The 26,258-nt window shown below is 42.7% G+C and overlaps 2 protein-coding genes across 4 annotated transcripts in view; one reads left to right on the plus strand and one right to left on the minus strand.

The window, feature by feature from the left end:
- slf1 (SMC5/6 complex localization factor 1) overlaps positions 1 to 9,717 on the minus strand; it is a 36,041-nt gene extending 26,324 nt beyond the window's left edge. The window contains exons 1-14 of the mRNA XM_030417212.1: positions 9,434 to 9,717; positions 8,959 to 9,070; positions 7,647 to 7,725; positions 7,311 to 7,536; positions 7,052 to 7,205; positions 6,355 to 6,483; positions 6,135 to 6,200; positions 5,473 to 5,619; positions 5,083 to 5,252; positions 4,791 to 4,925; positions 4,192 to 4,345; positions 3,875 to 4,043; positions 3,335 to 3,480; positions 2,698 to 2,792 (exon numbers count right to left, since the gene is read on the minus strand). Of these exons, the coding sequence (XP_030273072.1) occupies positions 2,698 to 2,792; positions 3,335 to 3,480; positions 3,875 to 4,043; positions 4,192 to 4,345; positions 4,791 to 4,925; positions 5,083 to 5,252; positions 5,473 to 5,619; positions 6,135 to 6,200; positions 6,355 to 6,483; positions 7,052 to 7,205; positions 7,311 to 7,536; positions 7,647 to 7,725; positions 8,959 to 9,069 (1,781 nt within the window). The 5' untranslated portion in view covers position 9,070; positions 9,434 to 9,717. The remainder of the gene's footprint in view (positions 1 to 2,697; positions 2,793 to 3,334; positions 3,481 to 3,874; positions 4,044 to 4,191; positions 4,346 to 4,790; positions 4,926 to 5,082; positions 5,253 to 5,472; positions 5,620 to 6,134; positions 6,201 to 6,354; positions 6,484 to 7,051; positions 7,206 to 7,310; positions 7,537 to 7,646; positions 7,726 to 8,958; positions 9,071 to 9,433) is intronic.
- A 224-nt stretch (positions 9,718 to 9,941) lies between these two features.
- Positions 9,942 to 26,258, plus strand: part of kiaa0825 (KIAA0825 ortholog) — a 132,535-nt gene continuing 116,218 nt past the window's right edge. For 2 of the 3 annotated variants that reach the window (XM_030418396.1, XM_030418398.1), the window contains exons 1-6: positions 9,942 to 10,340; positions 14,211 to 14,347; positions 23,960 to 24,128; positions 24,522 to 24,707; positions 25,458 to 25,643; positions 25,786 to 26,110. In XM_030418396.1, the coding sequence (XP_030274256.1) occupies positions 14,217 to 14,347; positions 23,960 to 24,128; positions 24,522 to 24,707; positions 25,458 to 25,643; positions 25,786 to 26,110 (997 nt within the window). In that variant the 5' untranslated portion in view covers positions 9,942 to 10,340; positions 14,211 to 14,216. The remainder of the gene's footprint in view (positions 10,341 to 14,210; positions 14,348 to 23,959; positions 24,129 to 24,521; positions 24,708 to 25,457; positions 25,644 to 25,785; positions 26,111 to 26,258) is intronic. The other variant, XM_030418397.1, reaches the window with a different exon arrangement.

Consider the following 26,258-nt stretch of genomic DNA (forward strand, 5'->3'; position numbering starts at 1 on the left):
AAATAATCGATTAATCAGCTTATAGTTGCAGCTCAGCTCCATTGTTAAAAATTCCTGTTAGACTGTATACAGGTCTGTTCAGGAGAGACACAGCCAAAGTAATGACACAGTCAAATGGCTTGAAAAGATAAGCAATGCACGGAGCTTGATTAAACCAGCAGGAGGAAACCTTCATTTAATTACAGCTTCCCTTCTGCTAACAGCGCTCACTGCCATGCAGCCAGCCGGCAAGTCAAACGGCCATCTAAACAGTCGGTCAATCAGCCGGCCTGTCAGCCTGGTATGGCTTGGACGTGTGCCCTGATGCCAGCCTGCCTGTTGGTGCAGAAGAAGCACACTCGCCATCTCTCATACATACAGCACCTTCAAGTCACAGTAAAACAACCTAATGCGTTCTAACGGCCAGAAAGGAAAGATAAAAAAAAGGTCACGTGACTCCTTTCAGCCTTTATGACCTGCTCCGGCTCTTTTGATAAATATGTTACCAGACACCCTGCCAGGAATTTATCTCAGTCTTTGAAAAGACGGAAAAAACGGAACTTAAACGTGTGCATGAAAACCACAGTGGAGCCAACGTCGCATTTGTGCTATTTAAAGCCGAGTACAAGGCACAACAAATATAGCTGATTTCTTACATAAAAATATTTAAATTTTACAGTCAAAGCAGTATCCAAAAACAAACCAAAGGATTGTCTTGAAAATGCTCGGAGATGGAGGAGCGTGTCAGACGAAACACTTCGACATAACACGTGTTAATTGATTAAGAGTGTCGACATCGCTGAGAATACCTATAACATCGCGGATCCGACCATGAAACACGATGAAACAAGATTTCCTTTTGGCTTCTGTCCTCGATTTATCACATGCTTTGTCATCTTGATGTCACTCTTTCTTTCAGGGTCAAATGATTTTACATGCCCTTTGGCATTTCTTTATCTCATCCGCACAGATTGCGTTCCTTGTTTTGCTCCTCTCGCGTCTATGTCAAAATAAACTAAACCCTTTCAACTGCGGGGAGAGCAGAAAGTAGAAGGAGAGCAGTGATGGGTAGAGGGGATCTGGTCAGGGCATGAACCAGTAGCCTTCAAATGAACCTGCTCCCTGGTGGCTCCTGCTTTCTCCAGGCCAACTACCTGCTGGTGGAGTAGCAGATGTCTGATACGGGGTATGGAGAGTGTGTGTGTGATTGAATTCAAAGAGGGATTTAGTATGCGAGGGCAGATCAAGAGAGGTGGAGAAGGTGGGGGGGTGAAGGCTGAGAGCTGGTGGTCGTGAGGGAAGACACAAAAGCCTGATGGGATATCCTAGTCTGTCTATCTGTCGGCTTCCTGTCCAAATCAGACTCAGCGCTGTGTGTGTGTGTGTGTGTGTGTGTGTGTGTGAGAGAGGAGGGGTCTAACCTCCCTTTGCACCCCTCCTGTCAGCCAGCACACACTGATAGGATCAGACCTGGGCATGACCCATCACATGCCAACTCCTCACGCTCCGTCTGACCTCCATTTGCCTCTCTCCAGCTTTCCCTCAGTCCCCTCCATTCATGCATCTCTGCGCCTCACCCCCACCCACCTACACACCCTCCCACCCACACACACACTCATCCTCTCTCCAGGTGTTCCTTTGTTCTTTTCACTCACATTTCTCATCGGGCCTGTACACTTTCACCCGTTTTGCCTCATGCTGCCTTTATCTTTAAATCTATGGGTGGCGAACTGACAATGGCGGCGGTGTAGACAGCCGGTTGAATAGTTCTGAGGGACACAGCTAATTTGAGAAGATAACAGACAGTGGAAGGTTTTATTACACAGCTTCTGTGAAATCTGCCCAGCAGCGCGCATGCTGCCACACAACCTAGAAACCAACTTTTTGGAAAGCAACAAGCCGCAACGACAGAGAAAGCAGTGACCGTAGTGGGTATAAAAGAAGTGGCCACTTGTTCTGAAAAGGGAAACCTATGTGCCTTAAACATGCATTCTTTCTAATGACCAGCTGTTGGCGATTCCACTGGTTTCATAAGAAGTCTGATTGTATGTAAGCTTATGAGAAAATGACCCTACTTCTCACTTACAACCTCAGTACACAGTTTCTTAATGAGTTCACGGTCTCAACCGATAGTTTCAATTCTTCTTCACTACAGCACGATATTCAGTTTGTAAATCATGATACCATTAAAAGCAAATAGAAGATCAAGCACATATTGCTTTAGTGCATGGGTACTTTGTGGTTGACAAGTTGCTACCATGGTGACCTGTCAATCAGGCTAGAGGCCCGGCATTGTGTATCTATCTGTGTTTTCAAGCCATGGAAGTTCGTTTTAACACTGTCTTCTTCAGCGTTTGGTACAGTGTCTTGTAACAGGGTGAATGGTGTCCGCCCCCTTATAACTTGCAGGATCACAGCAATAAATACATTACACTGTTATGATGCAATGAGTTCTGTTTGTAGTTAGCACCCAGGTCTGACAAATTGTTACTGACCTGGGATTTGTGTTTACGACATTGGTATTGCACCTGAAACTCTAGGGGGTGTGACATTGCACAGAAAGCCAATTTCTACACAATGTTCTCTTAACATATTGGTAGCTATTCAGTCAAAGCCTAATAAAGAGGTAACATCAAAGTCACACGTTCTGCTTCAGGCTGTTGTGAATATGTACCTGAGAGACCAACAGTGGTATGGACAAACACTGGTGTAACTGACCTGCAGGCAGTCCCCTGACTGGTGCATCCAGTCCTGAAGCGAGCCCCAACGGGACCCCGGGCCAAACTTCCCAGAGCAGGCAGGTACGACAGCACCTGCCAGAAGTCACACAGACACACACAAGGTTATACAGTGTCTATACACACCAAGCTTGAGTGTCTTTTGGGGACTGAGGAGGCACAAAGACTCCAAGTGTGTGTGGGACGGCCAGATGTTCTACTGCTATGTGATATAATGGGGCCACCCACATCAAGCACCTTTGTCTCTGTGGCAGAGAACTGTAATATAACCCAAACCAATTTTCACATTGCCAAGTTAACTTATGCTGAACATCTGTGTGTGTCTGTGATGTTTTATCAGAGTTGTCAGATCTTGCAACCTCTTATTTTGCCAAAATCACATTCAAAGTCACAGAGGATTTTCTCCGCTAAAACTAAACTGAACTAAACTAAACTAAACTAAACTGAACTAACTGAACTGAGCAGCACATGGCTGTTTGGTTTCATACAAGTCAGAGGTGCATGACTCAAATTACAACAAAGACTTTCATGAATACAAGACTGATGACAGCAATGAGGTTTCCTGTGGACAGGTGATAGGGGACTGAGTCATGAACAACAAATAAACGCGCACTCACCATTTTCTTGAGAGAGAGGGGTTCATCCACAACTGTGTATCCATTTCTGCAGCAAAGATTCCTGAATATGGCATCGGCCATCACCACCTTCATTCTGGTAGAGCGAATTCTGACAACCAGCTCTGCCAGAACCACCGGAGACAAATCTACAGGACAAAACGGAGGGTAAATATTGCAGATACCAAACTGAAGTGATAAAACGATTGACTGATAGAAAGCAAGGTATCTTGGTAAGAAGACAAAGGGTAAGTATAACATTCAGAAATGCTACTCATCTAAACGCCATGACCGCATTAATAGCAAATAATATTATTGCACATTGCACATTCTATTTTCTGGTGCAGAATCTCTTGTACCAGCCAGAAACATTTGGACTTCTACGGCATTAGTCTTCTTGTGTGTGGAAAACACACACACACACATACACACACACACAGACAAAATAAAACTTAAAAGATAGGCACAGCTATGAACCTAAGGCCAACATTCACACATAACAAAAACTGAGATATTCTTGCTTTTTAAAAAAAAAATCCTTACCTTGGCTGATGACGGCAAAGTGCTCTGCGAGGTCTTTTAGGCCCTTTTCCACCAGGTTCTGGTTGAGCCTTAAGTGCTGCTGGCACCAGAACTCCACCAACACAGACAGGAGGTCTAGCAGGGTGTCCGCCAAATGCAGCTTCTGCTTCTCACCCCCCTCAGCGTAGTCCTTCAGCGATAAACAACATCACAGTATGGACTTAGCAAGCTCTAAGGGAAGGTGTAGCTAATTTTCTTTTTCTGGTCAGATTACTAATGTGAACCAACTTGCTGTTTTGTTGGGTGATGTAACACACCACAAGTCCCACAGTATTTACCTCAATGGCAGCCTGTACCAAGAGCTGGGTCAGTTGCTTCACAGCTCGGGACAACAGCGCCGAGCGCTCCCACACAGTCCAGAAGGTTCCGTACAGCAGAGATCCCGAAGCTGAAGCGTGACAGACTCCTGTTCCCTCCGGCAGCAGAAAATCCCTGAGCAAGAGAGAGCCAGAGGAAGACAGGGGTTACTAAAAGAAGAATAGACCATCTTATGTTGCGAATTCAATCACTGCTTGTAAGACAGGAATGGCATGACTTTAACAAATTAAAAGGAAATTAGATTTGAAGTCAATATTATGTGCAGACGAGTAAATGTGTTACTTGAGGCTTTTCAAATGAATACAAAGTGTCAACTGAAAAATGTGACTGTTGTGAATTCAAATTAATGTGTGCCAACACCTGCAGCACACACCAGCTAAAATAAAGCAATCTGTTGAGAATTTGTGGAACAGATGAACTCATGTCTATTGGGAAAATCCCTCCAAAAATAGAACAATCACAGGGTTTGTTGATGAACAGAAAGGAGACTGTGCATTTAAAACAAACACAAAAAGAGTACGGCCTATACACACTGTATATACAGTATTTAGGTTGTTACCAGGTGGTGAGAGAGTGGAGTTCCCCCTGGAAGAGCTTGAGGACAAATGCCAGGAGGTCGGTATGAAATTGTACCAGTGTTGGCAGAGCAGGTCCAGGGAGCGGGTGACACGTGACCTCTCTGGACATGCAATAACTGAAGGAATACATGCACAGAGACTAAATATAAAAGATTTATTTTTTCACATTTGCTAGCTAAATACATGATGCGGTGTCTTTCATTGCAAAATAAAAATAGGTTGTATATTATACGAGGTATGTATTATATATATATTTATGTGTATTATCGATACCTGATGGCTGTCTCTAGAAAAGGCCACAGGCCCGCCTTACACCGAGGACACTGCAGCACTTGGGTAAAATATTTTTTCAGTGTGCTGGGAGCCAGCCAGGGAGGGTTGGTAATGAGCAGGTTGTACATGACGTGTTGCAAATTTCTCAGGAAGATGGACGTGGCATTTCCCTGTGAGATAATGATAAGAACGAAAATACAAGAAGAAAATAGGAAAAAATAGCGACTTGTGAATGGTTTCGGATAGAAATTTGGATGTGCATTAAAGACTGACAGTCCACCATTCAGAAGAAAAAAAAAATGTAATGAAACATGATACAGTTTCATGTAGGCACTGAGGCTAATGCAGCAGGAGGTGGCTGGATTTACGATCTGGTAATTCTGGTCCTACCTGCTGTGCGTATTCTATGAGGGAGACCAGGTACGCCACTGGTGGAAGCAGGCCAGGGAACAGAGCGCTTCTGATTGAGTCCAAGGCTTCAATGAAGAGCCCGCACTCTATCATACTACCAACATTGCTGAAGTCCATTTCTGTTGCCTGGAGGAATGAAAGAACAATGATGAAATGAAAGTGGTATACAAAAAAAAGGAGAAGAAAACACTGCACTCAAGGAGACGGACGGGCGAAAGAGGAGAAAAAAGCAAGGGCAGAAGGGTAATGGAAATAGGAAGTGAATGGGCATCACATGCTCCTGGGGGTCATTTCAGACTGTCTGTTTTTGCCAAATAGCATTTGGATTCAGAGAGCGGAGAATGGAAATACATGAGAACTTATAATAGCAATCTGATGGAGAATCACTTGGGTAAGGTATGGACAAGACAGTGGAGAGTATTGTTAATAGGCCTGCCAATCACAGCTCTCAGATCAGCTGACAGTGGTGGTTAAATTGGTGACCTGAGTATGAAGCGCCCTTGCTCTAGATGTCACTTTCCATTGAAATGTATGACATAAAGGAAATTGAATGACCTGATCCTCTTGATGAAACACGTAGTTATTTTAGAGATAAAAAGAACTTATCAAGGGTGTGTGTTTGTGTGTGTGTGCATAACTACCTGGGACTGTGGACGGTGCGGGTCATGGTAACCCAGAAATTCAAGGAAGCGCAGTCTCGGTTGGCCCTACAGCAAAAGACCCCATTAACAATGTCAAATACATACAACACAGCCAAAATAGGTCATTCAAGCGCACAGAATGCAGACCGTCTAAGAGAAAACTACGCTTCAGTGCTTCTCCGCAAACAAACCCCAAACACACACACACGCGCACACACACCTCCTGTTTGATGACATATTCCCTGAGCTCTGCCTCCAGCTTAGAGAAGTCAACATCAACAAAACTGGCGTTCTTCGTCCCAGCTGGATGATCATCAGTTATGTTGAACTTCATATCTGCACAATTGCTCTGCCAAGAAAAAAAGACATTTTAGACCTTTAAACATTTTTTTCAGGCTTATGAAAAAGCTTTAATATCAATTGTTAAAGCAATAGTAAGTAACCAGCAGGTGCAAAGTACAAGCCTTAGAAGACTTCAGGACTGACTGAAGATTTTAAGAGGACCAGGTTTATTGATAAAAAAAATAGATGAGAAGGACATGATGAAGCCTGATAGTGGTGGAATGTAACCAAGTGCATTTACTCAAGTGCTGTACTTAAGCACAAATTCAAGGTACTTGTGATTTTGAATAAGATTTATTTTTCACAAACTATGGGATAAAATGTTCCTTTATGGGCTGAGAAAATCCTCCTATTCATTCAGTGAACTAAACTTTAAACTAATGATTCAGTTCAATTAAGCTTCAGGAGTGAAGGTGAAAACACATGTTTTTCATTTAAATCAAGAAATTATGAACTCTATTGTTTAACAAATAAAGTGCTACATATCAGGCGTTTTACTTAATTAAAGGATGTGACTATTTCTTCCACCGTTAATTAATCAATGAATATCATTTAAATCAATTAGTCTGACTTACCCCAAAGAGGTGCTGGACAATGTGGCTTACAGGATAGCAAGGAGCACTGTGGGATTTTGAGTCATCCGTGATGGGTTTTGCCATGACATGCGTAACAGTGGCATGAGAAGGAGGAGGGCAGCGGTATACTTTGGCCCTGCCTGCTTTCAGGAGCCTGGGGAAGGTGGAGGTACGATTCATTTAGAATCATGCAACATTTTATATACGCAGGGATGGATCGCTGTGAGTAGTGATAAAGGATTGTTGTCTGACTCCTCACCGTTTGAACATGGCCCTGCGGGTGGGCTCTTGAACCATGAGGAGAACCCTCCAGCCCTGGAAGGCCCCTTTTATCCTCCCGCTGGCCACCTTCTCCCTCCAATGCCTGACAGGGTAAAAGGCAGATGTGGCACATGTGGAAATGGAAATTTCATAGGGTCCTTCTGCAAGCCAGGAACCATTCTTAGCGCTGTCCAACACATAGTCTGGAGTCACAACCCACTTTCCTGGTCAAATGAAAGAGAGAACAATGTTCTTCTGTCAGTCTTGGGACTGTGAAGTGAAGAATTATTTTCTGACATTCATCACCATCAGTATACTGATAATGGTGACTGACCTGCAGCACAGGCTGCCAAAAACTTCTCGCTGGACAAAACCTGAGGGATTATGAGATGGGTACTGCTGTGCTGATAGACCTGGGTGAAAGATGATAACAGCGTCAGTGTTTTTACAAGTAACAAATAATAACAGACGGCATACAGCAACACCATTTTATCATATATTATAAACAAAAGATTAAAATGGTTATAATCAAAATCAGATCATTCAACTAATTCTCATGGAAAAATAATTGTGTTCCTCTGTTAATTGTGATGAGAGGCAAAACTCTTCAGACTGTGCAAAATAAACACTTAGATGTCATTACAGTTTGCTTGAGATCATTAATTTGATAACACAATAAATCGAAACTGTAATTTAAGACTTTATCTACTAGGGATTATAAGATTTTATCATGGAATGGGATAAAAAAACAAAAACATGTAGGATAAATAGATCGTGGTGAATTTCCATTATCAGGATAATTGTGAATATCCTCACATGAATAACTAAAAAACTGTCAATCTCGCCGATGAACAGACCCACAATTTCCTGATTTATTCTGAATTGCAACACAGGGAAGCTGATATCTTTGGAGTCGTTCCAACATCAAAAAAGTTTGTCTCCAATCGTTCTCCCGTCTTTTGTGGCCACCATCCAGGTCTTTTCAGCTACCAGTTTGTTTGTGTCCCCCCTGTGATGCAATACAAATATTTGTTTCTTAACAATTACTTTTATTATCGGGATAATGTCGTGAATCAAGTTTATTTTGGCCAGGGTAATGGTGACATGAAATTTTAATATTGTCCCATGACTCTACAACAGAACAGTACGGCAGACTCTGAGTGCTGCATTGTAGGGAGGAATGCCCGTCAACTAGTATGGTAGACTTTTCTTTCTGAACGTTTCCTTTGTAATTCACATTTACATTTAGAGCATTTAGCAGACCGCTTGTGTCCAAAGTGACTTACAATAAGTACATCTGTCACAAGAAAGAAACCACAACACGACAGAGTTAAAAAAAATAATAATAATAGAAACAATTTGAATAATTATAAAAAACTGATACCAGTAATTCTGACAGCCCGCTAACTGCTGCCAGTCAGAGGCAATGTTTTCTCTATGGTTTTCAAGAAACAAAACGTAAACAAAAATATTTTTCAAACACAGTGTTTACACTTGGCAATACAATGAAATGAAGCAACTGCCATTGATAGGTCTCTGGAAGTTTATTTGACATGTCATGGACTGACTAATCATTAGATGGAGACCTATCTGTCATAATGGTTTACAGCCTTGGGTGAGGTGCATCTTGAGGGATCTCTACTCACTGAGCCACCTATGTATTTTCCACCCAGCTGCTGGATTCCCTGCACCAAGACTCTCTTCTTCTCACAGTTCTTGATCCCGGATATCTGGAAAACATGGGTGCTGCTCGCCATCCTGACGAGGAAATTGAAGAATGAAGTATGTAAAATGTCAATTCTACGTGAAACACACACACACACAAACACACATCCACACACATCAGATCCGCCTAGGAAAACAGTCCTACAAGTCTTGATTGACCACAATACTAGGATTACTTGCTTGGGGGTTGGGCGTTAGTAATGCCTGAATCACACAGCATCTTATTTGGTTGTCTGGGGGAATAATAAAAACCTTCTGCTTGCACTTGTACAGTCTCGGAGTTGACTAGATCACAATAATCTGCGTTCATGTTCGTTTATCAAGTCCACGTCCTTCACAGGTTCACAGTTCAGTATCCATATTTCATGTACTTGGCTTAAAAAAAACAGTTGGTACCTGTCTCATACCACCGATGATGACTCTGTTTTCCCAGTTACGTACGGGCGCGCCAAAACTCGGACCCTGACAACGACATCTAACAACGTGAGCAGTGCTTTTTTAACGATGTTCAGCGACTTGCTCTAACAATATGCTACCACAGTTCGCAAACAGACCCACATGACGACTTTTCTCATTAACGTGAGTAAACGAATGATAGTTGTAGATCCTCTCGTGAATTCACCACCCAACTGCCATGTGTTGACAGCGTCACGGCGTAGCTAACTCTTCCGCGGAGGGGAAGTTCTTAATATGGTGATATCTCCATTACACATTAGCAATATTAAAACGACTATTCTTTTTTTTAAATAAAGACAATACAATGTGTTAGGAAAATGTGTCACGTCAAGTGTTTTCTACTATTAGAAAACTCAACGTACATATTCGTCACTCTTGGTCAGTATACCCCCTTGATTCTAGTCCTCAGTTGGACTCTCCCAGGAAGCGGACGTTTTCATGGAGCTACTTCCGGGTTGTTGTCACGGACGCCTTCTGTCCCCGGAAATAACCATAATAACTGGATATCATAGAGCACTGATTGATTAACGGTCTGATCGATCGCTAACAATTTTGTCATTCTAACAGGGAGGCTGCATGTGAAACCGCACGGCTAATGACGAAACTACCCGGCGCAATTTTCAGTAACGTTCATCGACAACGACAGATAACGTTAAGCTTCCAATCACAGTCACATCATTATATTATACGTTGAACTGTCTTTACCGTGTTATTGCAGCTATAAGAGGCTTCCGCAGACGAATGTCAGCAATAAGTGGCGGCAAATGATGCTGGTCATGCTTTCCCGACCTGTAACGGACTAACAGAGAATCGAGAGAAAGGGAGAATATAAAGGAGCGTGTAAAAGGTAAGTTATATGTGACGTAGGTGCCATGTGAAGCCAGCAGGGGTTGTAAAGAGATGGAGGTGTCGGTGTCGGTGCTGCTGTGCTGTAGTGATGCTTTGCTACAGTACTGGCTGACCGCATGCTGTGAACTAGCAGGTCAACACAGCTCTGCATTCACTGTCCAAGGTACTCCCGCCCCCCTTCATGTGTTGCTCATATATATTTTATGTTTAACATCAGAATACAGGCTATGAGAAAAATCAAGCTGAAATTAGTGATATTATCAAGCTCTAGTACAGAAGTGTAAAGTGTTAAGAAAAATACAAAATATTTGCAGCCTCTCAAATTGGTTAACGGGCTCGTCTGTCCATTACTTATACGCATATTGTTGTCAGCTGAATATGTATTGATGTTAGTCTACTGGTTGGACAAAACATGCCTTTACAGAATGTTATTATTGTTGTCGTCATCATCATCATCATCATCATCATCATCATCATCATCATCATCATTATTATACTGTTGTGACTGTTGAAATTTGCAGGTGCTCTCAACAGAGTTCGCTGACAATTTGATTTACTAGAGTTCCTACTTCATAGCATCTTTTTGGTGTAAGCCTTTGTAAACTAATTTCACACAGATTGAAGATATTTTATTGAGGTATACTTGTATCCTTCCTTTAATCACATTACTCCTCTCAGACTTTTGCCACATTTCGGCAGTATTACATTGCAGTGATGGCACACACAGACTTTTATACCTTGTTTGATCTCAGTAATGTCAAATTATGTGAAACTGACACCAGAATGCAACGAATAATCACACAATTCCTTTTTAGTTTTTTTATTCTTCAGTGAGATAGACATATCGTTAAATGACTGCCTTGCAATTTATGAAATACTGCAGGATCGCTTTATCGTGACGCTGTTGTGAATTGTGTTGTGTCATGACTTACTATGTGATTCCCAGTGGGAATCAACATATAGTTGTGGTCCTGACCAGAAAATTATAGAAAAGACAGTGATAAGATATTAACTTTTAAGATTAATTTATGATTATTTGATCATTTATTTTCTGGCTCACAAACATGATCAGCGAATCAACTAACTATTCATTGATTAATCAGTGAAGTCATGAATGATTAAAAAATACCAAACATTTGGTGGCTCCAGCTTCGCAAATGGGATGATTTTTCACTGTCTTCTGTTGTATGATTGTACATTGAAAACCGTTTGGGTTTAAGACCGTTGCTTAGCCGAAAAACAAGAGGTCAGACGATTTCACTCAAGGGGCTGGTAACTTCAGAAGAGTATTTTTTCACTGTTATCTGACATTTCACTCACTAAAAGACTGATCACCTATCATGCAGCTATTATTAATGTTGCAGCCTTATTGACAACTTATGATGTGTTCATTTATTTTCTTTGTTCTCGTCAGATTTTCGTTGCCTGTGCTGATATCAAATACAACCATGCAACCTTTGTTTTTTTATGGGGTTGTTGCATGACAATAATGTCTTGTTTTTTCAACATTTGTAATTGAGTCATTGCTCAGGCTACTTTAATACTGTTGAAAGATGATGATAATTCCACTCAACAGCATTGGCAAGTGATATCAGTATTAGGTCATATATTATTCATTCCCTCAGTGTAGGCTAATCACATAGGCTTTTTGTTATGATGATGCCAAGTTGTTGCGCCGCAATTTCTGAACAGTCCAACATAACATATTTTAAGAAGGCATCATGTCCACATATTTCCCTGGGGTAAAGAAAAGAAGTGACCAATATGTTTAAACAAAGTTAATGCCTCCAAAATTGAGGAGAAACGTCACAACATCAGACCTGATGAGACTCGAGCCCATCACTGAGCAGACAGGACAAGAAAAATCAGTCAAAGGCAGCACAGTGCAGCAGGACCACATGGTTGCACGGTGAAGCCATGCTCCCCCTGGGCATGCATGAGATAGTTCTTAGCAGCGTTGTGATCTGAGAATATGCACCTATTTAATTTATTATGTTCCCTTTACAGCCGACTGTTAGGTACACCCTTTAAAATAATGTTGACTTTAACTTGACATGCTCTAAGTGGCTTTAAAGCGGCGGCCTGGGGGACGCGCTGCTAAATATTTCAGGACAAACTCATTACTGTAAATGGGCCTGTGTGTTAGCCTAGCTGGGATAGACAGGCAGCAGCAAGAGAGATAGGACAGTGATGTGTGTGTGTGTGTGTGTGTGTGTGTGTGAGAGAGAGAGAGAGAGACTGTGTTCCTTCCCCTGTTTTAATAGCTGTGGAGTCGATGTCTCAGGCAGGCAGCGTCTCAGCGCCTGGCCCACTTGTCCCTGCTGCAACACAGTGAAACACACAGGGGCTCCTCCAACATCTGCTTTGTAAAGAGCTAATGACAAGACAATGGAGACCAGATGATTTAAAGTCTAGTACTAATGAGGCCCCGTGTGCTGCTTGGAGAATCCTGACACACTCACACTTACATGTACACACTCATGCTTAAGATAACAGATGATACGTCGGCAGACCAGGAGGTAGACACCCAGCAGACAAACAGTGTACACATTCAGACCTTCTGTCCATCTGTTTGTCCCTCTTTCGTACACATAAAGAGAAGTATGGCGTTGAAGACATTATTTATAAAATATATATATAAACAGACACTATTCTAAATGCTCGCACACTGTCTGGCTCATATAATTACAATGTTCAGTTCCTAATCCATGGATTTAGAATCTTCTCCTCTTTCAGCGTATAGACCCCTTCTCAGACAGTGGCACAGAGGGAGTGTGATGATGAGGGGAAACAGTAAGGGAGAAGAAGAGAGGGAGAAAATAATAAAGGACAAGCTTAACTGGTGAGGCTGTCAGCGGAGGAAAATAATATTTGTCCAGCTGGACAGGCCTCCCTTTGTGCAGGCTAAATGAATGTTGAGCTTCCTGTCTGCCCTGTCAGGGAGAGTGGCATAGACTGTACGCAGCCGCGAAGAAGCGGAGCGCAGTGCGGGGAGCTGTTTGGAGTTTGACAGGGATTATTAAAATCAGAGCAGATGACGAGGAAAGGGGCGAGAGGGGGAGTGTGAGAAAGCCAAATTGACACAGACACTCTCCATTACCTTCCACTTGACTCGCGTTGATGACAATGTTGATATGAGACCCAGCAACGCAGCACCGGCGTGGGATTGGCTGTTAGCATGAGCGTTAAGCACCACGGGGTTTGGGGGGGGGGGGGGGGGGGGGGGCGGCCCCTCTGTTCTGCCACACACGTGAGGAGATGAGTTGTTTATTTAAAGCCTTGACTGAAGAGCATCTCACCTCATTGTTTATTTATTTGGTCTCGCTCTTTTTTTTTTCCTTTTTTTTTTTTTGCAGCGTTAACTCACTGTAGTGTCAGTAGGTAGAAGTGGTTAGGAGGCTGAGGCAATGCATTTTGATCAGGGGAGGTCCTCCTTCTCCAAATGACTTTCTGAGCAAAGAGGAGGGGAACTGGAGGAAACAGTTTTTGTTGATGATAAGCTTCCTGTTTTTCAGGTGTTTCGGGTGCAATTGATTTGTGGTTCCTAATAAGACTCCTGTTTGAGGAAATTTCAAATTATTATGGACACATGACTGTGAGTGTGTGTGTGTGTGTGTGTGTGTGGGCACACCGCGTGTGTGTGTGTGTTCAGCTTCTTGACAGACAGCTGTGATAACACAACACTCCAGATCTCTGTTATTTGGTGTCAGCCTAAATTGTTGATTTAATCCTGACACCAGTGCTGTCTTTCTCATTATTTAGTTTTATGAACTGGCACTGTACATGTCACGCGTAGTGTTTCTGATGTTACACGCTAAGGCCCCCCCCCCTCTCTCTCATTCTCTGTCTGGTTTCCTTTTTCATGCAGGGTGGTATGGAGTGGCCGGGGGATTTTCCTGATGACCATGCCTTCGTGGAGCTGATGGTTCCTGGGCTTTCCAGTGAGATGGACTTTGATCAGTTCCTCAAAGACACAGAGGAGAAACTCAATCTCAATGCAAACAGGTCAGTCAGAGTAAAGGGTATAGTAGTCGCATCCTTCCTTTAAATATCTTGACTCCACGCTCTTCTGCTGTCTGGCAAATCAGAATTTGCCAGTTAATGGCTATTTTACACGGACAGGTTGTAGTCAGTATGTGATGAAGAGGCACTGATATAATACTTTATCCACGTTTTTATACACTGTTTTATGTCAGTGTGTGCCAAATTCTGTGAGACTGATATCAAGATGCATTGAATCAACGTGTAATTCCTGTACCTCGCTTTGATGTATTGTTAGATGTTTCTCTTACAATCCACCTTATTCCTAGTCCCCATGATACTTTCATTTCTGGCTAACACTTCTAATGCTTCTTCCCTCAAAGATAACCCAACATATCAACAATTGTGAGATACTTTGTGATTCTCACCCGGAGTCGGAGTAGCAAAAGCACCAACTTTATTTGCCCTTTTCTTTGAAGTTTTAAACGTTCCCCAACTACTTTTACCTGCTTTTCCATCATTTTTACAATTTCAACTTCACGATGAGGCCAGATTGAAATTAAGTACAGTCCCAGCTGACAAGAATAAGAAGACGCAGTAAAGTTTTTAAAGCAGTCTGTTTTTGAGGGATTATTTCTTGACGAGGCTCTCCATTTCTTTCTGTGGATCTCAGGTGAATGACAGAGAGCAGAGCGCAGCAAAATGCACAGTTTAGTGCGAGAGCACAACACTGGAACAATGAAATGAATGTTAAACAGTAACTTTGACAAAACCTAATTAAAGCTTGGTGTTTACTTTGATGGATTACATTGCTTCTCATAAAATTTTCACTTCTGCTGAAGTTGTTGTTCATACTGTACAAAGATTAAGGAGGAAGAAAAGGCTTATTCTTAGGTGGGAAAACAAGCTCTGATTTTTGTTTATGCTGACTGTGTGCAGACACTCGCAGGATAATTTTAAAGAGAGGAGCAACCTGTGTGACTGACAGGCGTAAACAAACTCTAGTAATATTGTTTACACTGACAGCAATGCCAGCAGTGTTCCAGAGGTAGAAATAAAAAATCATGATTAAAAGCTGAAAGGCTAAATCCATATTTTTGTTTGTCTGTTTTTACTTTAATCTTTACTTTACTCTCTCTCTCTGCCACTGTATGTCTCTCCTGATCAATCCACAAAGTTAAACATGGATCTCCTGAATGAACATCCAGTCAACAAATCTGAAACTGCATAAATACCTCAAGAGCTAACGGACAACTTTTCAACTTGCCCCCCCTCCCAGTGCTCCCCTGTGATATTACTGTAGGCACCGCTGTTGCAAAGAAAAATTCAGTAACACGGGCACTGCCAGTGGCCTGGTTACTGTCTGAAGCGAAAAAACAACCAGGTCCAAAAAAACCACTGTCTCAGTGATATGAAAGGGCAGAACATAACAACCGCTTGCATTAATAAGTGGGCAGCTCTTGTTACTTAACGATCTAGCAGATTGTCTGGTACTGTCGTTTTTTCTAAAGCCATTACACTGTGCAATCAGTATTTACTTCAGACTGATAAGTGGAAGCAAAAGGTTTTCTGCCATCAGTTTAACTGAGCGAAATCCCTGGTTGAACCATCCAAAATCAGGTTTTTCTGCTGGAAAAAAAACAAACATTCTTTGCTCTTTGCACAGATGCCTAACAGAGCATTAATTTGATATGCGGCACAAAGACAGGTGAAGTATCGCTGTGGCAGTAGCGTGGAGGAATGAAAGGAAAGATCATTAATGTAGCCGTGTGCTCTTGTGTCTTAAATCTGTTAGTTAAATACAAAGTGGGATTACGGCTGACTATGACGCTAAAGCAAAAGTCAGCTTCCACGGCCTGCTTGTACAATTCAGGCACATATGCAGGGTTGGAAAAAAAAATGTGAGCTGACAATGATGGTCCTTTCACTGTGCAGCCTGAGATGCACAAAAAAAAAAACCTCTCCACGCTGCAGTGTTGTATAGAGTGTATAGCCAATACACTGAAGCATACAAGCCTTGGGTTAGAACATTGGGTAGCGCACAGGGAGAAATCTGAGCAGGTGCAGGTGTCCGTAGTCTCACCGTGTGTCTATTGAATTTGATCTATTTAACGCTGTTGAGGGCTTTCACTGACATCACATTGTTCGTGGTTGCACTCTTCTCATGGTTGAGCTGATTTGAAATAATTGAATTGAGATTCATAAAGAGGCCTTCATCAAGCTTTAAGACTAATCTTACAATGTCCCTAAAATCTAGGGTCATCTGATAACATAAACTGTGAAACAAATCTTTCTGGCTGGTTCAGATTTACTAATTACTAGATCAATCTTCTCATTGTGTGTTATGGGAGAAAGTGCAGTGCGGCAAGGTTTTTTTTTTTTTTTTTTCCTAGTGCAGTGTAACTGAGGACTGAAATATAGACGTCTGTCAATGATGGTAGACAGGGATAGTTGGAGAGCACAAATAGATTGATAAAGAGAGAGACATAAGGGGGAGAGAAGAAAAAGAGAAATCTATATTTCAGGTCTTTTATCGTTTTTGGCGTTGTGAGGCTGAGGGCAGATGATGAAGGACAGGCTAAATGTAGCAAGTGAACAAAGCCTCACTCTGGCACCATTAGTGTCTGGGACTCATCCCTTCGTCACTCTCTCTCCCTGTGTCTCCCTCCTCTTCTCTCTCTTTCTTTCCTTCCTCCTTCTAAATGGGAACATAATAATTGAAGATTCCACATCTTGAAACGAAAACCCTTGGGTAGGTAATTCAAGGCTTATTACCGAAGGCCGGGCCATTTTTCTGCTTTCTAAGCATTAAAGGGTTATTTTGTGTTCCTGCAGATGGGAGAGGGATAACCATTATGAGAACAAAGCGTCCAGATAATGGAGAATGGGGCTAAAAATAAGGCAATCCTCCTCTCGCCGTGGGGGACCACTGGTCAGTGTCTGTCAGGCTGCAGCCAACTTCCTCCCAGACTACTTCAGGACAGCCCTTTTACTGCCGGGACACATCTAGGCAAACACAATTTTGCAAGGCCTCTCTTTCTCTTCAACCAGGGTGGGCTGCAGACATGCATGTACCCCCCCCCCCCCCACACACACACACACACACACACACATGCGCAGCTCACTCACCTGCTGCCTAATTGACTTATCAGTGTCTGGGACAAATTACGGAAGTGGAGGAGAGGAAAAGGAAACCGGGAGATGGAGGAGACAGAGCTGCCCACACCCCGTGAAGGACTTCAACCTGTTTATGGGTCAGAGTGACTGGCCTGCTCCCAGTTCTCAGATGTCAGAGATTTGCCTAAGAGCTGCTCCCTAATTGCAGGAGATTAAGATAGGCTGACAACAGAGCCGGCTCCCCCAAATTGAAATGCTGCAATCCATCAGTTTTCATCAGTTGGGACAGTGGTGCGGCACAGAGTTGGGCGGGGAGTGGAGCCGGGCAGCGGTGGGCCACCAGGAAAAGACCTCTAATGAAGTGTCAGCGCGGGCCCGGCAGAGTGCAGACAGGCCTCTGGTTTCACACTGGCAAGGCAAATGGCTCTCACTAGTCGCCTGCCAATCTTGATCAGGATACAATATCAATACTTTTAAATTTGATTCTGTGTGAGTGCTCCTGATAATCAGGACTCTGCGTACGTGTACAAGCAGCCAGCGTTGAAAGCCTGCCACAGTTGAAGTATCGTGCAAGGTTCCTTTTCAGTGAACAGAAATACTGTTCTGTAGTCCTGGCAGTATGTAGTTGATTTTGTGTTTAGCTGTGCGTGACATGTGTGTTAAGTTAGTATATCAGCTGTATCGGTTCTCTGGTATCATTGGCTGGGCCCGAGGGCTCGGGGGGCTGAGGGCTGAGGGCACTAAGTGGGCGACAGGCTGGGCCAGGACGGGATCTGTTTTCAGCCGGTTCATTCAAACCCATTCACTCCTTTCCCCCTCGCAGAATGGGGCCCTTTGATGGAGGAGATATTTGGTTCTCAGGCGGCTGGTTTGGCACTGACGGGAGCTGGAGCTTATTTGAAAGGGATCTTCCTGCCCCCGTTGCCTCCAGCCCCCCACCTCCTGTAGGCGAGCTGAGCAGAGGGGAGCGGAGCGCGACAGACAGACAGCCCCACAGCAGCCCACCCACACTAAATTAATTCTGACAAGGAACTTAAGATAACGTCAAAGCGCTGACTAATCGCGGGATTGGGTTTCTGTAAGTCAGGGAGCTGTGAAATGTGCCATCATATCTAATAAAAGACCTCCGGTTGTTCCCTTTCTCTCTCAGCGGTGGTGAAGGTTGGGGGGGGGGGGGGGGGGCACAGTTGCGGTGTCGACTGTCAAACTAGACCGCTCTGAAAAACAATTAGATTTCGCTTCAGCAGTGAGGGTGTAAGTGTGTGTGTATGTGTATGCTTGTGTGTCCGTTAGGGTAAGATGATTGACATGTTTGTCAAGAGGCCTAAAGAATCCTTTCCTCCCAGTTTCCTCTTCCTCTTTTCTCATTCTCCAGGTCTTTTGTTGAGTTCGGCTCTAGCGTTTTTGCCATTACCGGTTTGTCCATTGTCGTCCTTACTCGGAAAGTCGAATGGTTTTATTTTCTGTGACTCCTCTGTTTTCCACCCACTTTTGCCTCCCTCCTCTCTCATTCTCTTTCTGTCTCTTTCCGCGGCGTCTGAGCTGCTGGCAGTGGAAGTCATCAGATTCGGAGCTAATCCTGCCAAGTTGATTAGGCTGCAGGTAGCTTTTACACCGGCGGGCAAAAGGTCGCAACATTGTAGAGAGCTGGATGGACTTCTTGACACAGACCATCCACATTGACTTTATAACTTACAGCACAAGGCCCTAAGGAGGGGTAATTGAAAGGCGAGAGCAAAGAAAAGAAAATTAGGAAAGTAAGAGTTTGGAGGAGAGAGAAAAGTAGGAGGCGGAAACAGAGAGAGAGAGAGAGACTGTGCAGGCGAGGCTTGGATGTATCTGAGGAGGCAAGTGCTGCAGATGTAGCCATTACGGTACATTGTTTTGTCGAGGGAAGGTGATGATGAGGAGTGGAACTAGAGAAAGAGTTTGTAGCCTAAAACTCATTCTCCTACCTGTCCTTGTCTTTGGCTTCATATGGGTTTAATGTCGGCCATTTCTTTCTGTCGTTTCCACATGAGGCAAAACTGATCCTCGGAGACTGCTCGCCACGCAGAGTACAAGGCTAATAATGTGGCTGTCCAAACTCGATTCTGTTTTTAGAGTAACAAGCAAAAAATCAACAGTTCAAATCAGAGTCATGTTATCCCTCGTTATTACAGGCAGACCACTCGTGTTCTACTCATTTCTTTAAGGCTTGACAGAAACAACACGGCTAACGCAGGAGCTAAGCTAATTTTCTCTTTTTTTATATATACGCACGGCAAGGACGCATGGCAACACGTAACTGAGGAGGTTGGCCTGCCAGGTGTGTGGCCAGTTGTGTAAAATATGTTGTTGAAAGACATATAAACATTATTATGCACAGGCTCTGAATGTATCACAGCTACCAATGTTAGCTAAATATGCTGTCAAGCTTTTCAATTGGAAATAGTATATAAACAGAGCTGTACTATCACATTCACCAATTGTTGAACCAGTTCATCTTTATGCGAAGTGTCTGTATCGCAATCTGCCACAAAAGTTACAAACTTTTCAATGTTCTCGATGCATTTTCTTCAGACGGAAAAAAACAGAAGACAGAAGGAGTTTTTCACAGAGTTTGACAAATACATTAGTGATAAAATTCAGTGAAGTTTCAGTTAGTTTCCAGAGTGGGTTTGCTTGTTCCAGCTCTTGTTCCAGCGCTTTAGAATACCTGGTGTCAGTATAGCATAGCTTTTATGAATTTCAGTATCTGTTTTCTTTGTTTTAAATTATATTACTGGTGATATTTGCCAGGAGCAAGATTTGGGAAATTCAGAATCTGTATTACAACAGAAAATTGACAGAAACTTTAACTGAAGACATTTCCTTTATATTTTAGTTTTCGCTTTTTCCAGTTTTTTTTTAATCTTTATTTCAGTTAACTTGTTTTTTCACATTTACTTGATTTAGTTTTTTTAGTTTGGTTTCAGCTCCCTATAATAACTTCGGTTCGTATCCACAGTGTTGTCTACTTCCGTTCTCTGCTTTTAATGAACTTCAGAGAGTGGGTGAAAAGTGAGCTACAGATGGAAGCCCATTTGAAACCTGCTGTCTGTGTGAAGTCCTGGGGTTGAGCCCAGAACGAACATCCATGTTTATGACGCACTATAAACGCACATACAGTGCTCTGTGCTGCCGTTTCAACTACAGCCGGGGTTTTCATTGCACGACATGGCATACGACAGAAATCTATACCAAGAAATTTGATTGAGAGAGTGTCTGAGTTCTGCATTTGTTCTTAAATGAATATTTCTTCTTTTTACATTTTGCCTACCCCGAGTGAGTTTTAAAAAAGGAAAGGGAAGGTGTTGTTATTTTAAGTATCCAGAACTTCATTTTCTCCAAAAGTCATTGCTACATTCTCCTTAGAGAAAGCAGACAGTCAGAGGTCGCACAAACAAACCAGCATCTGAACACTCCTTTGTGTTGTTTAAAGTGGTGTCTATTAATTTTACACACAGTGCCTTCAGCAAACCTGAGCCATGCTGGTTTTGCTTTGACCTTGCTGAAGCTGTGTTATACAGCTAGTGAGCTTTGGGCAAGCATAGTTAAGAGTTTCTGCACTCACACCGTCTGTCACACGTTGAGGCAATGTCTTTCCTATACAATGTTCAGCCTCTGATATACAGCAACACAGACATACACACAGGGGGAAGGTGAAAAAAAGAAAGACAACATGATAAAGGCTGCCTTTAATGAGGATTTTGATAGTTTTGTGTAACAAATACCGCCTGGCATCAAATCAGTCCGAACACACAAAAACGCACCCGCTTCGTAATCAAGGTTTGTGTCAGTCAGCAAGTTGGTGTCAAGAGAATAAAGTGAGATGCGTCATCTGGCCTGCCTAAAGAAGGCAGCAGAAGAGAGGAAGAGATAGTTAAAGAGAGAGAGAATGATAGTGTTCAACCTAGAGGATAGCGGTTTGTAACAGACTATAACATTTTATCCCCTCGCGTTTTTCCCCTCTGAAACCAAAGTGTGTCAGATTGAACGGTTATTTAATGTGTTGCCATTGTAAGACATCTGGATGCGTTCATGGCCCAGGAGCAGGCAGGAGGCAGTTTATAGACCTGCGGTAGGGGATGAGCTGTCTGATGGGGAAATGGCACCTTGGCTCTGTGTCATGTATGCTAACACAGAGACACAGACAGTTGCACACGCACACCTAGTCTGCAACTAATTCCCATTATCTATTGATTATTTAATTGAACATTTGTTTAACCGCGTAGATTATAGAATGTTTGATGTCCTGACAACCTAAGTCATGTATCAAATTGCCCTTTATTGGAAGAACTGTAAAAACAGTCAAAGGTGTTGTGGCCATAATATCATGGTTCGATATTTAAAATGCCAAAATAAACTTTAGACCATGATAATTATCAGATCCGTCGTTCATACATTTTCTTTTCTTACAGACCTTTGTTGATTGAACAGTGATTAATCGAATGTCTGATGATCTTTTGATGTATGCGCTACCACACACACATTCAGACAAAGAAAAACACAGGAACACAGTAGCAGGATTCGCAACACCATAACATGTTTAATTATGCAGGTACCCAGGCCTATGCACGCACACAGACACACACACACACACACACACACACACACACACACACACACACACACACACTGCCTTACATGGACAAATATATATGCATTGATTTGCATGGAAATGACTAAACATGTCGAGCCCAAAGATGTCATTTCTAATCTGTCATATTAAAGGGAAAACTGATCGCTGGTGCAGTCGGGTAAAAATCAGAGGAGCTGTGTTTGTGTGTGTGTGTGTGTGCGCGCACATGTCGGGGGGAAGAGTAAGACATGAGACGGCAAGAAGCGTGTGTCTCAGATGTCTGCTGATGCCTGTAACGCCACTTCACACCAGATGCTTAGCACACACTCACACACTGATATATCGATGTCTTTGTTCATTACTGTTGATGCTTCTGTATCTGTCTTCTCACGGTACGGACACTGAATGAGAGTGAGGGAGAGCCAAGTGTGATGTGGTGTGCAGGCACATGTGTATCTGCAACTTGGTGTGTATGTGTTTGTGTGGCTGTATTGTCCCTGTGTGTTCCTCATGCTGCAGCGGTGTCTTCATTTGGGCATGTTTGTATGACCGGGGCTGTACTTAATCTCTCAAAAGTCTTCCTCTTAAAATGAAGACACTGTCCCAGCAGATATTGACAGTCAAATGATTTGTCCAATCACTGCTGGGTAGAGGAGCAGCTGTGCGCTGGTAAACATGGCATATCGAGATATTCAACACATCCTCGTACCTCAACAATTGAATAGCTCAATTGTCAGTGTTTCCAAAACTACATATATCACCGGTCCCAAAACAACATGACCATAGTATCACATTGCAAACACGTCCTGGACCGTCATCGTACAGTCGCAGTTTGGTTAGCTAGGCAAGAAAACACCTTGGTTAGGTTTAGGAAAACATTGTGGTTTGGGTTAAAATAAAATAAAGACCACTCTTAAGTGAACTAAGTAACTCTTTATAGTACTTCTTCTCTATCCCCGTTTTGCAGCTGTAATAATTACTACAGTCACTAGAGGAGGCCACCCAACATCAAACATCAACAAGGGCCGTAATACGCTGCTTTCATTTTCGACCATTGCAGTCTATCACATGGACCAGCCCTTATCCAAACCTTTCATAAATGGAGCCTGACCGATGTTACAGTCTGCCAATATAATTGGTCTGTTATAGATATACATCAATATCGTGTATATGTTCCGATGTGCCGATATGAAAACCTACCAGTAAGTCCAAGTCTACTGTTGAGGTCATTTTGGACAATAACCTTTATTGTTAAACTGTAAAATATCCTTTCTCTATTATGTACGTATTATGTATGTTGCAAAAAAACGATGTTTATGTATATATTCTGTATATGTAAGTATGTATTTGATTTTATTTAACATTGTAATATCAGTATCAGCAGCGGCCCCAAAAGTATCAGTTTGGCTCTAGTCATACGATAAACAAGGTCAATTTTTTTTTACAAGAAATACTGTGATGACGAAACTAAATATGGTTTAAATGTCTTCTTTCCGTGTAGTTTACTCCTTCCTGTTGTTGTCAGAATTAAACGAACTCAGCAAAACTGTGAAATACTTAAGAGTCAATTTCCTAAGGTAATATTTGATTTGCTTGTAAATACTTTTGTGATGCCACCATTTAGAACAATACAATATATGTGCCGAAGATATGCTAAAAACGGATTTGCAATCAGATTTATAACCCAAGGCTGCACAGACATTAACATTTTAACAGATGTGTTTGTATGTGTTCAGTGACTTCTTCTACTTCTTCTCATTTATTCTGTTCTGTGTGCCTAGAAACTTTTTTGGTTTTTTTTGAGTATCAAGTATCATTCTTAAATTCTGGTAATGTGACAAGCTTGTTGCTGTCGTGTATGCTGTTTCATAGTCCTTAGCGGTCAGACTTACACAATGCATCTCCCTTTTTCTCAGCATTGAACAGCAGCTGAAGGAGCTCCAGGTCAAAATGAGTGACTCCCGGGCAGGGGAGCGTCCCCCGAGCCCCTCGGAGTGCCTGCAGTGGTTCAACCTCAGAGCGCACAACAGTTTCAAACCGGTCACCACAGGACATCAAGAGCTCATGGAGTTCTTCAGAGCTTTGGTAATACACTGGAGTGACGATGACACTGACTGATGATGATAAGGATGATGATATTAGTCCTGTTTATTTCAAATACTTCAGAAAATAAAACTGTTTTTTAATGAGAAATCTAAAAGAATGATAGCTGATGGGAGCTATGTCAATCTTAATGACTTTATCAATCTGATCTTCAATTTTCCACTTAATTGCACGGACACTCTATTATTAACATTTCGCTATCTATTGATCTGCTGCCCTGTTTAATAACAAGACCTCCAGATGCAGGAAGACAGCCCTGAACATAACAAATGGATGATTCATATTCAGAATTGCAAGATCAGTTCTACATTGTTGTGATGTGGCTCATGAAATCCAGTGATGCTAACATCGCCGTTCCCCCTGTGTTCCACTCAGCAACAGTACCTGAGGTCTGAAGACGAGGGGAAAGAGGAGGTGACACTTCAACTGCTGCTGAATCTTTCTGCCCAGTGTGGTGTCTGCTTTCCGTGTACCCCATCCTCTTCCTCCGCTCTTCATCCTCAAGCGACTCCCTCCTCCGTCCACTTGGTACATACAGTCAGAGATGACGCTTCATTAGAGGTAATGCACTGTATGATTTTGAATGCATACAATGGTGGGCTACTTTTTTCAAGTACTCATGTGCTCATATGTACACTGAAAGCATTGCTGGTCATTCTAAGTGTTTCTCTTCTGCAAACTGGCCGCAAATAGCTCCCTTTCTAAAGTAATTTCAGTGTAGGTTATGGGGGTTATAATACAGAGTCCTTGCATATAAAAGTTCAGCTAAAGCTTTATGAGGCTTAAGTAATCTGAGGTAGTGAAATCAAGTCGGTAGCTTCGAAAGTTATAGTCTTTCGTCTTGTTTGCACAGACTGTTGATCGTGGACTTTGTCCAACCTCACTTACACTGTAATTGCACAAACAGCGATCTCTCTGTGGCCAATATGGACAAAATTAGACTAAAACAGACTTAGAAATGTGAACCTATCCTTTACTCTTGTGTGTAATTCAGCAGTTGAGTGTAAGCTAAGATAAAGGTATACCTGAACAATGGCACTTTTAACTGCTAAAGATTATTATCCAGCACCCTCTCGACTTTGTCCAACCTCGCTTACACTGTAATTGCACAAACAGCGATCTCTCTGTGGCCAATATGGACAAAATTAGACTGAAACAGACTTGGAAATGTGAACCTATCCTTTACTCTTGTGTGTAATTCATAGAGGTATACTTGAACAATGGCACTTTTAACTGCAGAAGATTATTATCCAGCACCCTCTCGATGCGTTGGTGTTGTTGATTATCGGTTTATTTTTGCCCTTCCTTAAGATCCAGGAGGTCTGGGATGATGTGCGTCTCCAGCTGCGGCGCCACCTGCTGGACCGGCTGTCTCCCCGCAGCCCAGAGCATCCCGAAGCAGCATCTATTTCCACTCTGTCCATCCCTGATCAGGTTCACTGTCTGCAGCAGCTGTTCTTTCTCTACCCTGAGTCTGAGGTGCTCACGCATTACCAGGTGTGTTCAAATAGTAGAATAGTTTTCTGCATTCTGCTGTGTTTTAGTCCATATCCACATTGTGAACTTGCTGTACCAGTGTGATGCAGTAGTATACCAATGGTTTTCCAGTAATATATTTTATTCTATATTTATTCTCCAGCGTCTGAGAGGTCAGTCTGTGCTGGATCTTCTTCTCTCTGCCCTGAGCTCAAACCCAGGAGGAGAGACTGGCTTTGACAGACTGGCTACAGGCTTCCATTCCGCGGTCCCGGCTCTCACCCAAGCCCTCACGGATGAGCTCCATGTCCTTTCAAGACTAGCGGAACCTCACACCATCCTGGGTTTTCTAAATACGGCCTACCTCAGCACCATCACCTACGAACTCGCCTCGCAGATGGAGAGAGAATGTGAGACAGCCCTGAGGGACAACACCACGCTCAGCAGCAAGATTAAGAAATATTCAGCCAGGTCCCGTGCAACCGTAGGTAAGTGTCTGTTTTGAAAAAAGATGAAGTCTACAAGTTATTTTACTCTTCCTGTTCATTCTGTTTTCCTTTCTCTCTCCTCATCTGTGGTTAGCAGTTCTCAGAATTTATTAAGATGTGCCTTATAGCTGTTTGTTTCCCTCGGATT

Source organism: Sparus aurata, chromosome 5, assembly GCF_900880675.1.
Source record: "Sparus aurata chromosome 5, fSpaAur1.1, whole genome shotgun sequence".
NCBI classification, from domain to species: Eukaryota; Metazoa; Chordata; class Actinopteri; order Spariformes; family Sparidae; genus Sparus; species Sparus aurata.